Source organism: Mustela nivalis (genome assembly GCF_964662115.1).
Source record: "Mustela nivalis genome assembly, chromosome: 2".
NCBI classification, from domain to species: Eukaryota; Metazoa; Chordata; class Mammalia; order Carnivora; family Mustelidae; genus Mustela; species Mustela nivalis.
This window is the reverse complement of record NC_139021.1, coordinates 178,401,732-178,415,896: the sequence shown is the minus strand read 5'-3', so window position 1 is coordinate 178,415,896 and position 14,165 is coordinate 178,401,732. Positions and strand designations below refer to the sequence as shown.

The 14,165-nt window shown below is 45.4% G+C and overlaps 1 protein-coding gene across 1 annotated transcript in view; it reads right to left on the bottom strand.

Moving 5' to 3' along the window:
* LOC309860490 (scavenger receptor cysteine-rich domain-containing protein DMBT1) overlaps positions 1-13,931 on the bottom strand; it is a 117,559-nt gene extending 103,628 nt beyond the window's left edge. Inside the window, exons 1-5 of the mRNA XM_082722661.1 lie at positions 13,849-13,931; positions 6,262-6,360; positions 4,300-4,614; positions 909-938; positions 141-170 (exon numbers count right to left, since the gene is read on the bottom strand). Coding sequence (XP_082578787.1) covers positions 141-170; positions 909-938; positions 4,300-4,614; positions 6,262-6,360; positions 13,849-13,909 — 535 coding nt within the window. The 5' untranslated portion in view covers positions 13,910-13,931. The remainder of the gene's footprint in view (positions 1-140; positions 171-908; positions 939-4,299; positions 4,615-6,261; positions 6,361-13,848) is intronic.
* Between the last annotated feature and the right edge of the window lie 234 nt (positions 13,932-14,165).

Sequence of the window (14,165 nt, the reverse complement as noted above, 5' to 3'; positions counted from 1 at the left end):
GCTTCCCCAGCTCATTAGAAAATAGCAGAGGCTTATGAGTGAGGTGAACGCATAGAGATTCCCCAGGTGCAATCATTCTGTGTGTTAGCACATGACCCACCAAACCACATGAAATGAAGAGGTAGAAAACCTTGACTCACCGCCAGGGAATGGTGTTAGGATCTCAGCATCTGAGAGACGAGAGAAGAGTTGAGGTGTCATTACCATCCCAAAGACGTCACCCAAGTTTACGGGGAGTGTCGCATGGACATGGTGGGCTCACGGGGCAGACACTGAGCTAAGGGCGACCGCATGGAGTAGATGTTGAGGTATGGGCATAACTTGGGGACTGGATTCAACGGGTTCGTTCTGATCAGTGGCACGTGAAACGTGATTGAGTATTTGGGCAGCGCAGAGTCACTCACACCTTGTTCTTTTAAACTGGATCCCTTGTGGGAACGTGCCTCTGCCAGAAAGACAGAAGGGTCAGGTGCTTATAGGAGTGTACGCCTCTGGCTTATAAAGAGACTTCTAAGGAAGTCTTTTAGGTCTTTTAGGGTGAGCTTTTCTCCATTTATTTTTGAATTTGCTGAAAATCTGAAGTTAGGTTTTTTAAAAATACAATTTCAGTTCAGCTGTAACTTTGAATGATAGTTTATTAAATCATGTTTGTATCCTCAGTCCATAACTATCTGAAATACATTTAGGCAATGAGAACAAAACAGTCTGGGTAGAAAAGGCTTCCTCTCTGCCATAGATAAAGCAGAGAAGCTGCCTGTTTCCCCCCTTTCCTTGGTTGAGTTCTTTTGATTAAATTCATTATTTGTCTTCTGCCCTCCCCCACTTCCACATGGGTTGTATTATAAAATCAGAGGATTGGGGACATTTGGGGACGTTCCCTTAAAGATATACTGCAGTATGATTCTTACCAAAAGCTCCTGAAGTTTCATGTTCATATTCTATGAGAAAGAAAAGAAAGTTGTATAAAATGAGTCTTTCATGAAAGAGGACAAACATTCTGGAATGCCCTGTGCTTGCAGGATGGATCGGCTGTTCTCCCCGTACTATGATCCTAGTGAAAGAGTTCAGCCTGGAATTTGTGCTCTATGTGGTTATTCCAAAAAGGAAGTTTGGAAGGAAAGACCTTTATGCTATTTTCAATATTCGCTGAAGAGCAGACATCTTGGTCTGAACTCTATGCTCAGGAATAGCCCAGTACACTCAACTAAGGTTGGTTTGTTTAAGGGTCCTCCCTGACCTTGGGGGTGGGAACACCTGCAGGCCAGACAGGTGCATCTTAGGTGACCAACGTTACCTTCTGTGGAAGATTTTAAACACTTGTTTTCATATTGTGATGAATATGATTGTGTTGTAACTTGGAGATAAAACTCTAAGTGACTCTTGAAGATAAATGGTTTCCAAAGGAGTCTGTGCTCAGGGCAGGCCACCCTGGCTGTGATGTTTGGGGCATTTGTTTGAAGAACATGGGAGCTCATTAACACATGGACATTCATTCCTTCATCATATGGTCAATCGCTCATTTCCCCAGGTGACATTCAGTTTTGGTGATGTTGGAAGGTGGGTCTGGAGGCGCTGGTTTAAATAAATTAGGGTGGTTCTACTCAAGGGCACACGTGTGCATGCCGGGCTTGGGGCACGTGCATGGGTGAGGGGCTTAAAATATGAGGGAAGAGTGAGGCAGAGTTGTCTCAGAGCAGCAAGACAACTTGGCACATTTGCCAATGTTGCCTGGAGTCAGGGTGCTTTCCAGCATGCAGCATACTTAGTGAAGGGGACAGCACCAGAGGTGGAATCCAGAGGCCTGGATATTTGCCATGTGACTTTGGCCAAGGTACTTGACCTTGACTTAACCTTGTCACTGAGCCTCAGTTTACCTATTTATGAAACAAGGATCATGAAACAAGCCTGCTTGATTTGTGTGAGGATGAAATGGTGTAACAGAGGGAAGGTGCTTGGAAAACTGGAAACTGCTCCATGCCCCAACAGGGTTCACACTTTGAGACAGTCTCTCAGGCAAACCATCAAGTGACTCAGTGTACTCAGATTTGGAATACCTTACATGCTAAGGTTATAATAAAGAGCCAATAAATCTGTCAAAGTATCATATTTGAAATAAATTAGATTTTCTTTCCCCCCAAATGATAAACTCAAACAACTTTAATCAGTAGATTAATTAGAGGAAATTAATGGAAAAAATCTGGACTGAGGTTAACGCTCGAGGAAGGAACTATTAACACCTTTGCTTTTATTAGTAAAGCAATAATTAATTCACCATCAGTTCATTATTAATACATACCTATTAAAACAAACAAAATCAACTGCACATGCTTGATTCCAGAGTAGAGTTTAAGAAACAGCACGATTGATATTTTGGGCTGTGTTGTAGGACGTTTAGTAGTGTCCCTGACTTCTAAGATGCCAGTACCACCCCCTAGTGGTCACAGTCAAAATGTCTCTCGACATTGACAAAAGTCCCCTGGAGAACAAAATCATCCCCAGTTGAGACCAACTGTTTAAAACTATACTTAAAAAGTGTTTTTAAAATTGCCTGAAGTCAGATTCTTTTTATAAAAAAAAAACTTTATTTATTTGATAAAGAGATAGAGAGAGAGCCAGCATGAGCAGGGGGAAGGGCAGGGGGAGAGGGAGAAGCAAACTGCCTGCTGAGCAGGGAGCCTGACTCAGGGCTCAGTCTCAGGACGCTGGGATCATGACCTGAGCCAGAGGCAGACACTTAACCAACTGAGCCACCCAAGCGTCTCCTGAAGTCAGATTCTTATGATAATTTGCTAACTAGACTGTTCTCAGACCCATCCTCCCCTCAAGGGGCCGTACCCAAGGACCTGCTGCCTAAGAGACTGGCTGAGTCCTCCTGTAACTTTCTAGGCTGCCTGGAGTGCCCAGATGAGGCAAAGATGACACCCTGTCAACTCTGTGTGTCCCGGGGACTCACAGGAAGCTCACAAAGTGGGTTCTAGGGGTTCAGGAAGAGGGGCTGGGGCTGCCTTTCCCCTGCAAGGCAGGAAGAGGCCTTGGGAATGTTGATTTTATGGACTGAAATTCTCTTCTACCCATTTAACTAGCTCTCAAGACAGAGTCACCTGCAGTGGGAAAGGTCCCAGCAGGGCAGGTTCTGGTCCCCACCACCACCAAGTGAGGGGAGTCTGCTGCTTTGTGACAGAAGCTGGCACGTGGAATAGTCTAGAAGTCAATCCCACGGGACAGGGACATTGTGTTCAATGCTGGATAGCCAAGCCTTCTGCAAATTTTCTGAATGCATGAGTGCTTGGCTCTTGGCTAGTTGATAATGGTTTAGAATCTGTTTTCTGGCATGCCAGGTTTGGAAGGATGATCTGGGGAAGGAGGGAGTGGTCTCCTCCAACTCTGCCATATTTGGCAGCTAAGGATCAAGGAGGGGGCTGCCACTGGCTCCTGACCCCTGAACTTGCCCCATCATGCAGAGATGGCTTATTAGAAACATGGTTACTTGGTCTCTAGGAGATAGAGGTCCTCAAAAAGCAGAGCTATCTGGCACAGCATCATTGGCTAGGAAGTGGCACGTGAAGGATCAGAATTAACAGGTGTCTTCCCTCATAGTTGGGGGGTGGGGGTGGGAGGGAGGAAATCCATTGTTTGGGGTGCTACTATTATTAATATGATTATTTCCATTGTGTTAAAGTAGAAGTAATGTGCAAAAACACAAATTAAGAGGAAGGGGAGGCATGGGGGACACATTTATTAAGGATGTTTGATGCCCCTGTTATTAATCAGGGTCCCCCACTCAGAGCTCTAATGCTCTGCTGTTGGCTGTTGCTGTCTTGAAATTCTTAAGTAATTTCTGAAAAAGGAGACCCACGCTTTCATCTTGCACTGGGACCTGCAATGATGTAGTCCGTCCTGTGCCTGGACTAAGCCTTTTCAATTCAAACCTAGAGATTTTTTTTTTTTTTTGTAATATGCTAACCTTGGCTTCTCAAATAGACACAAAAATTGGGGGGGTTAGATTTGGGGTGTCCTTGGGGAACCTGGGTGTCTCTGTGGGTTAAGCCTCTGTTCATCTCAGGTCATGATCCCGGGGTCCTGGGATGAAGCCCCATGTCGGGTTCTCTGCTCAGTGAGGAGTCTGTTTCTCCCTTTCCCTCGGTGTGCTCTCTCTCACTCTCAAATCAATCAATCAATCAATCATGCAATCTTTAAAAAAAAAGATTAGGTGTCTGGCTGTGTTGGGAAGATACTGAGGACATGAATGAGGGGAAAAAATGGCAATTCAAGTCCCAGAGAAGAGAGGAAGGCATTTACCCAGGCAGGTGACACCGGCGTCTTCCCCATGCTCACAGTTGTGGGTGAACCAGCCGGCGTGGGAGCACTGGCCCAGATTGGCCTCAGTCCCCGAGCACTGCACATCGTCCAGAAGCATGGGGCCGGAGCCCTGGCCATAGTGGGCCTTTCCCGGGGCGGAGACGGCTGTCCCACAGCCCAGCTGCCGACACACCACCTGTGCTTCCTTCTTGTCCCAAAAGTCGTCACACACGGTGTGCCATATGCCTTCAAAGTACACCTCGACACGGCCCGAACACCTGCCAGAGCCTTCCACGAGCTGCACAGCGAGCCAGTCTTTGGGAGAGAGTCAGTCCCCCCACCCAGAGTGTTGGTGGAGTCACCACGTTCCTCACCAGCGACCTCATCCTGACATTGAACCTATTCATGGAGGGCCACCGGGGCTCCAGGCACCGGCTTAAGTCCTTCACAACAGACATCTTTTAGAGGCTCACAACTACCTTGTGGGGTATTATTGTCCCCATCTTACCATGGAGGAAACCGGGTACAGCTTCCTGGGGGTCCCATCAGGGAGGGGCAGCAGGGAACACCTCGCTCATTATCTCTGTAGGGCCCTCCTGTTGGGGGGGGTGTCAACCACGGGAGGGCTGTGTAGCGGGACATCTGGCTTTGCTTTGGTCTTTTCAGAAGCACTTGATTCTGGATCCTCCCTTCTGGTCTGGCAAGAACATCTACATCTTAGGTAGGAACTCTCCAAGTCTGGGCTCCTTGATAGATCAGCTTAAGAAATACCTCCTGGATGCTTGGACCGTTTTCACGTGTCACTCTTATTGTCAGTGCCAAGTTGAGCTTGCTGGGGGAAAACAACTGTGCAAGAAGCACCCACACTGCTGGACTCCCCAGGAAGCTGCAGCCCGACCAGTGCGCACCCACACTTGAACTCTCTGAGCATTTGCTGGGCATCGCTCGCTGGCATTCCCAATGCTCGGGGCGGGAAGGGCTTACTGGGACACGGAGGTGCACAGCTGGCTCTGGCTTTGCTGCTGCTCTCATCATTCACTAGCTACACAATTTGTGTAGGTCCGCCCACCTCCCATTCCTCATCTGCAAATGATGGGGAATGTGATAAGTGCACAGGCCTCAAGAGAGATCAATGAACCAAAAGCATCTAAATTGCCCTGTGCAAAAACAAACTGAGGATTGCTGGGGGGAGGGGGTTTGGGGGAAGGGGGTGGGATTATGGACATTGGGGAGGGTATGTGATTTGGTGAGTGCTGTGAAGTGTGTAAACCTGGTGATTCACAGACCTGTACTCCTGGGGATAAAAATATATGTTTATAAAAAATAAAAAATAAAAAAATAAAAATAAAAAAAAAATAAATTGCCCTGTGCAGAGGGAGCACCGAGGAGCTGGCAATGGTCACTTTCTACCCCTCACCCACTGTCACCAGAGAGCTGAGGAGGCTGATGGGATCTCCCAGGGCTGGCTGCTGACATCTGGCCGTTCCCTGCACCCCTTTCCCGCTCACCACCCCCCCCCCCGCCCCGGCCTGCTCCTTATGTCCCAGAGGCGGCAGAGCAGGGCTTCTCAAAGCCTGGTCTTCACAGACCCTGCGTATTCGAATCTCTCGAGAGGTTTGCTAAAGATCAGACTCCTGGAGTGTACCCCATGTCTCCGAGGGAACCTGGGATTTTTCCCATTCTGCAAGCTCTGGGGGTTGATTTTGGCTTACCCCAACATTTAAGAGCACTTGAGAGAGGGACTTTTAAGTCAGTCTCTCATGTGTCAGAACCATGAAATTAGATAAAGACCCCTGTCTTGTGAAACAGAAATGGAAATGGGACTCCTTTATTTTCAGGGATGAGCTACTCATGCAACCCCAGGGCCATTCACAGATTCTCCATGTCCCTACAACCCTGGATGGGCCACCGCCCTTGGCCCTGCTTCCTCCAAGCCAAGGGGATGGACCAGCTCTGACTCACCATCCAGCTGCCCCGGAGGCAAGCCTTGCACGGTGCTTCTCTTAGAATGTCCTTTCCATAGGCTTTCTGTAGGTCCTCTGATGTCCCTCCTGGAGCAACCTGAGAAGTACAGCCAGGTTAAAATCTCTATGTTCAGCCCAGGGAGTGAGAAAACAGCCTCCCCAGAGGGAGACCTGACAGGGCCTAGCATCAGAGAGCATCTGCCCCAGCCCCATCCCAAACTCTCGGACGCACAGGTTCAGCAGAGAGAACCTGAGAACCCAAGAATCTGAATGTTTACCAACCCAATCGGTTCTGGCGTGCTGTGGAGTTTGAGAACCTATGTTCTGGAATCACTTTTCCTTAAGCTCTTGTCTTGAGGTATACTGGGTCTTATCACTTCCTTTTAATCAGATAAGTATTTATACTGGTAATTCCAAGTTTTCACCAGCCAGTACACATTATCAGACTTGCTCAGCTATCTGTACCTAATCTCGAGCACTTTCTTTTCTTAAGATTTTATTTATTTATTTGAAAGCAGGAGAGAGAGAAAGCACAAGCAGGGGGAGGGGCAGAGAGAGAAGCAGACTCACTGCTGTGTAGGGGTCCCCAACACAGGACCCTGGGATCATGACCTGAACTGAAAGCAGACGCTTAACTGACTGAGTCACCCATGTGACCCTGCCTTTTAGTTTTAAACTGATGTTTTCTAGTATCTCCTGAATTCATCTTTTTAAAACAATTTCCCTCCTTTTTTCTTTTCTTTTCTGTTTTTTTTTTTTTTTTTGCTTTTTACTTATTTTTCTATTTTTATTTTTCTCACTTCTTTTTTCTTTGGAAGGGTATTTAATTAATACTTATTAATTATTTTATGTGTTTGGCTTTGTCTTTTAAAGTAGATTTGCTAAGGGATGAGATGTTTGGGTGCTGCTCTGCATAAACCCAGCTGTCCATTATTTCCTGGCCCCTAAGTTTTTTGGGCTGGGCATGATAACTTTAATCTAAGCATTGCCTTCGAGCAAACAAATAGGTGATATCTTCCAGAGCTCCCCCTTGGGTGGATTTTGCACTGTGCGCCCTGTGCCCTTCTGTTCCCCTCTTCTTTCAGCCGTTATGAAGTGACACCACGCTCGTGGACAAACCGTCCAGTGACAAAGGCCATGAAGTTGTTGAGTGGATTTAAAATAGTTCATATACATCTGGGTCTGCTGGGGTGGCCCTGCTGTTCCTCGTCATTGGATAAGGCCCTGGGGACATATCAGAAAACACAGACCTGGTACTTGTGGCTGGGAAAAAAAAAACCCAAAACCCGTGACCACTACACAGATTGAGCACTAGACCAGACAGAATGTAACCCAGCAAGCAGATGCGTAGTCTGGGCTGCAAGACCCAAGAGAGGTCCCCCCACTCCGTGGGGAAGGGAGGCTTCTAGACCTCAGCTAAGTTGGTGTTGTTAATAATGATACCTGTCCTTTATTTAACCCCTGCTGTGTTCTTGTCATGAGTTTAACTGGCTTGAAAAAACCACAGTTGACTTGAGAAGATTCTATTAGTGCCTCCATGCACATTTTAACAGATCAGGAAGTCAAGGCACAAAGAAGCCAGGTACATTTCCCAGACGCCACAGCTTATAAGTGGCAGTGCTGGGATGTGGTTCCAGAGTCTAGACAATTAGTCGCTCACTCCTACTTCTTTCCTTTTCATCCCACACCTCCTACAGCCTCCTACCAAGTGACTGAACCCCTTCATTTTTGATGCCACTTCAGCCCATCCTGTGCATGAGCAACTCTGACGCCTACACCCAACTTTACACTTTTCCAAGCACACTCACAGCTGTCAGCCCCCTAGATTATCAGAGAAGCCCCGTGATGTGTGCTGCTCAGGCCCAATAAGGTGGCCTGGGGGCTGACACGCAGAACACCTACTGAAGCCGTCCCAGACCAACTGTGACCACCTTGAACTAGGTTTATGTGTTTTGTTTCCTTTGTGTGTGGACTACCATGACCTTTTTTTTTTTTTTTTAAAGTAGTTTTCTTAACTCAGTCTTTTCTCACTTTAGTCCATGTCACCTGTCCAGGTGACAGGCAGAGTAACCTTCCCCCAGGAACTCAACCACCTAGATGTGAATACTTAGCTAAGGGCAAATCGTAACATTACCTTGACATTAGCCAGAACTCCAGGATCCTACAAATCTTCTTTAACATATGAAAATCCCTTTGGAAACTTCCTTTATCTCTACAACCTGCCCCAAGATATGTTAGCAATCATCCTCCAAACATATGGCCCACTGATATCCATCTGAAGGGTCTCGGAACTAAGGTTTAATAGACAGTAGTAGATGATTCTGCAAGGTCCTGGAGCCCTTGCTTCCAAATTCCCTAGACACTTACACTATCCCTAACCCCCTCCCAACTTGAAAGTATATAATCAGTCACTCCTCACAGCTCTAGGGCAGCGCTTTCTGCCCCAGGTCCTATCCCCATGCTTTAATAAAACAACCCTTTTTGCACTGACAATGTCTCAAGAATTCTTTCTTAACTATTTGCTCCTGAACCCCAACACATCACATCACTTTCCAGTTCCTCTCCTATGAGCAACTTGTTCTCCCTTTCTCAGAAGGAAGGCTCAGATTCACCTATGACTTCATGAGCTTTTCTTGAAATTTCCTGAAATGTCATAACCACTTACATCAACATGGTAACCTAGCCATCCAAGAAAGACCAATTTCCAGCTGGAAACTTTATGTTTTCTCCATGATTGAAAACCTGACCTCCCCAAGTTCTTATGTTCAGTCCATTAAAGTTTAACAAATATCACTGAGCACCTACTATGTGCTGGGCACTGGGGATCTGATGGCAAATGATAGTATCTCAATAACTCATTGGATATTTACTGTTTGGGGGCTACCTGTTCATGTCTTGTCCTCCCCCCAAGTCAGATCAGGAGATCTGAGTAGAAGGGACCATGCTCCGAGCACGGTGCCTGGAATCTGCTGGGCACTCACCAAATGACAGGAAAATGAATCAAGGGTGTGGGGTGGCAGATAGACCTTGAAGAATGGGTGGGCTAAATTTAGAGGAAGAGAATAAATAGGAATGAACCCCTTTTACAGAGGAATCGATAAGGGAGCCATCTGAACCACGACTCTGTGTTGGAGGGAGAGTTATAAAGATGGATCAGAGGAAAAGATTAGTTTTTTGGGTTTTGAATGATAGGAAGAGAAGCCTAGACTTTTCAAGTGATGGTGGAGGTGTTGTTTGGCATTCTTGCTTGGAGAACAGACATGATAGACAGCACAAGGCAGGTGTAGCTGGAAGTGAGTCAGAATCAAATGTAGGGAGTAAACTGGGGTGCAGGCTACTCTAGGGAACAAGGCAGAAGATGACCTGTGCTTGGTCTGTGATGGCAGCTCTGGGCCTATAGAAGGGGGAAAATAAAATGTTGGATGATGTTTCTTAAGATTGGTCTCACAGGGGAACCTGGGTGTCTCAGTCATTAAGCATTTGCCTTCGGCTCAGGTCATGATCCCAGGGTCCAGGATCGAGCCCCATATCGGGCCCCCTGCTCAGAGGGGAGCCTGCTTCTCCCTCTCCCACGCCCCCTGTTTGTGTTCTCTCTCTCGCTGTGTCTCTGTCAAATAAATAAATAAAATCTTAAAAAAAAAAAAAAAAGATTGGCCTCCCAGCTGCCTTCATCAGATGGCCGGAGTGTTTGGGGGTGGAGCATATGTGAGATAAGAAGCCCGGATGAGGGGAAGACTTAAGACTAGAGAAAGGACATAGCAGACAGCCTTGTGAGTGACATCAGGGCACTGGGGACAGGGAATGAGCACTGACAGGGTTAACTTTGGGCTGAAAACAAGGAGGAAAAGATGGCAGAAATGGATTGGTCCTGAGAATGTGTGTGTATGCACGTGCATATGTGTGTTAGAGTGTGTTTCTGCGTGAGTGTGTGAGTTTGTGCACATGAGTGTGTGTGTGAGAGTTCATGTGCATGAGTGTGTGTGTGTGTGAGTGTGTGTGTGAGAGGATGTGTGTGAGGGTTTGTGTGCATGACAGAGTGTGAGTGTGAGAGTATATGTGTTTATGTAAGACCGTTTATGTGGGTGAGTGTGTAGGAGTGTTCTTTGGTGTGTGTGGGAATTTGTGTATACACAAAATGTGTGTGAATGAAAGTGAGCATGTGTGTGAGCACGTGTATATGTGGGGGAGGGGGAGGCTGGCCCTCAGAGGGGTCAGCCTTGAGAGCATCAACAGGTGTACGATACCTGCTGAAGGTTTGACCAGGGGTGAATGAGACAACAGGGCAGCTGTGGCAGCCGAGGGGCTCCGCTGAGATTGGACACCATGGGTTTCCCACCCACTCTGGTGCTAGGGATGAAGCTTGGGGCCCGAGGAACTGCAGAGGCAGGGCCAAGTGAAGAGGGTAGGGCTGTGGTGTGAGGGAAGGTGAGGAGATTGTGGTCAGGGTTTCAGAGCTCCAGGCAGAACAGGCCCAGTGCCACAGCTGAACCAATGGTAACTTGATCATAATGTGGTTTTAGAAACTATTTTGACTATTGAGCTTGGATTGTGTTGATCAGATAAATTCAACACCAGGGAACAATCACATCTTTAGAAATACTCCTCCTTTCATCGGCGGCCGACAAATTGTCCTTTGTCCTCACATTTTCTATGTGAGTTACCTTAATATCTCCTGAGCTCCAGTGGCGTGCAAGTTCCCCAAATCCCTGCTGATGCCCATAAGACTGCACTGAACTATGGCTGCATTTCTGGGTATGCTTCCCAGGAGGTCTCACTGCTCCCATTGTCTGCAAGACTCTTGTGCAATCCGTGTGAGGAGCCTAATAAAGCCAACAGGCCAGATCATATCACTAATCCATGGGTTCCTGGAAGCTTGGGAGCACCCCCAGAGAAAGTGTAGAGTGATGTACTCATCTTGGGGTTCAGGGGAGGTGACAGTATAAAGCCTGGACCAAAGAACTGGAGGAGGGGGCAAAGCAAAGGAGACATCAGAGAGTTAGGGAGAAAATGACCTCAGTGATAACTGGTATTTGAAAATCGTGTCTGTAAGATCTACTGAACCTTTCAAATATCCTTTGATTTAAGGAATCAGGGGGAAATGACCCTATGATCCTGCTGTCTTTATTTTGAGAGGATCCAGTGAGCACTCGTTACTCAATGGTATGGTATTCCTGCTCATTGATTTTTCACTCATTTATTCAGAATTCATTTATTTATGAAGTGTCTTCTAATGGACCAGGAACTATGCTGAGAAAATGGGTCCATGGGTGTAAGAAGGTGTGCCTTTGGTGGGCAAGTAGTGTTGGTGCTTGTCAGTAATTTTTCAAATTTCAAGGAAAACAGTATAAGGCAGAGGAAGAAGAGAGTTGAATCTTGGTGTAACTGGATAAGCCATGCAATAAATAGCACTTATATTGACAGATTTTCTTCACTGGAACTTGGTCTTTCAGTGTGATGAGAAGAGGCTTTAGGTTCAGAATTGGGGCTAATCTTTGTTCCTGGGGTCCCCAACACATACTTGCAATAACACAAGTAGTTATTACAGTATAGTCTTAGGAGAATCACTGAAATTTAGGGTGGTTTTTGTCTCAGTTCCCAGAAATCATTAAACCCACTTATCCATCAAGTTGGTTTCCATTTTCTCCCTTCACATCTATCCTAAATTCTTTGGACACCTAATTCCAGACAGATGAAATCATAGGCCATTTCCACTTTGAAAGAGTAGCAATATACTCCAAATAAACCGTGGGGGCAGAGCTCATTAAGATTCCTTCCAGATTGTTCCAGGAATCACTTTCATTCACACTTAAACCCCATTTGCTACTGGTGGATTTCAGCACCATTAGAGTCAGGAACATCTCTGCCACTACTGAAACAAATATGACTAACTTGAATTTTGAACAACCTCAGAAATTTCCAAAAACGTTCCTTTCAGAAAACCCCATCAATTTCCCACATCAATTTGGTATAATTCATAAATCTCCAGAGTACCTACTTGCATAATATTGATTGGCTAGAAGAAGAGAACTTCCCTGTACCCATGTTAAAAATTTTAAATCTATTTTTTGAAACATGTTACTGAATATTGGAAAATATCTTGGTTTCCTGGGCAATGGAAACATCACAGTAAGATTTTATCTGAATCTGATGACTGTATTTTCATTTCTTCTCAGTTGAAAATACACAGTTGAGAATTTACAACATTTAAAACAACAGTTGACATTGAGTGACTATTTTCTATGCCTGAGGCACTCTTCCAAGTAAATTGCAAACATTATTTCATTAAATCTACCCAACAATCCAATTAACCCCTTTTATCTGAGAGAAACAGCAGCATGCAGAGATTCAAACACTTGCCCAGGCCCACATGGCCAGAAAGTTAGGCCCAAACTCGTACCTCATTGGACATATAGAAGGGAGGCAAGGCACAGGCCCCAAAGGATTCAAAAAGTCACTTAAGCCCTTCTTAACACCCTACTATGTTTTAATAAATATGGTTGAGTAGCTGACATAAATATATCTATACAGTTACTTGCAGAATGAAAAAAGACCTTGGATATAAAATTTGAATTGATCAAACACAATTCTGTGGTGGATGACTTGTGTTTTTCTTGATTGTTAATGAAAATCATTTTCAAGATATTTGTTGGTCAAGAGTAAATTCAAATTTTCATTTGTCAGTATAAGTGGGAAAGCCAAGCAACAAAGGACTTTACTAGTTTCCTCCAAAGCCATTTAGTTCCAAATTAAATTGAGATTTCCTTTAAAGGACTAAACATGGAATACAGATTAAGACTAAATACTAAACTGATAAATTTTTTATAGAAATGTACATATTTTCAAAAGACTTCATGAGTCAAGTCCCAATAACTTTATGCCATGCCAAATATTTCAGGCTAAGATGTTTGCTTTTTAAAAAGATCTTTTTATTTATTTATTTGAGAGACACAGAGGGAGACAGAGAAAGAGAACATGCACAAGTAAGAGGAAGGTCAGAAGGTGAGAATCTTCAAGAAGACTCCCCACTGAGCATGAAGCCCACCTCGGGCCTCAACCTTGTGAGCCATGAGATCATGACCTGAGGCGAAACCAAGAGTTGACCGCTCAACCGACTGAGCCACCTGGGCGCCCCAAGACATTCTTTTACTATACCTTTTACAACGCTGTTCGGCAATAATAAAGAAATCATGTCAGTAGATCAAACTTCTAGTGCTGAATATCAATATATGAGCCAAAGAACCTATTCAAAACTCTTACTTAATTATCCTACAGGCAAATGTTAATTCTTTTCCATCTCTTCCAGAATCCTAAAAACAGAGCCATGTTTTGAAAGAGCAATAAACTGGCAAATGCCTTGCTCACAGATAATAAATCTTACAGAAAATATTTGACTCAACTCCCCTAAATCAATCACGATTATGCGACATCTCGTCAGTGGCTGGCTTGCACTAGACACCATAAAAGCTCTGTTTGTCTGGATTTAATCCTAAGCTTTCCCAAAGCGTGCCGGTGGACCATTCATCTTCCCCTTTGAAGCTTGGAACAATGCATAAGCAAAATGGTGCTGGGCCACCAGCTGTACTACCTGTTTCACGCGGAATAGTGGCGTAGAAGACCAGGAGCCAAAGGAGGGCTGAGCAGCCCATGGTGGGAAGGCTTCAAGCTACTGGGATACATGAGGTTCCCACTTTATATGCTCTCCAGACTCCCCTGTGGGGGCGGGCCCTGCAATCTGATGCTTTTTTCAGGTTTGGATTGGCCGGCCTTCAGAGCAGGGGACAACTCCTTTGCTTTTGTATATATTTACAATGGGGAATATTTACAATGGGGAAAGGGCGAGTCTACTTGTCAGAAGCATCCTGTGGAATAGTTGGAAGGTGAAATCAGAGAGAACGGACAAAT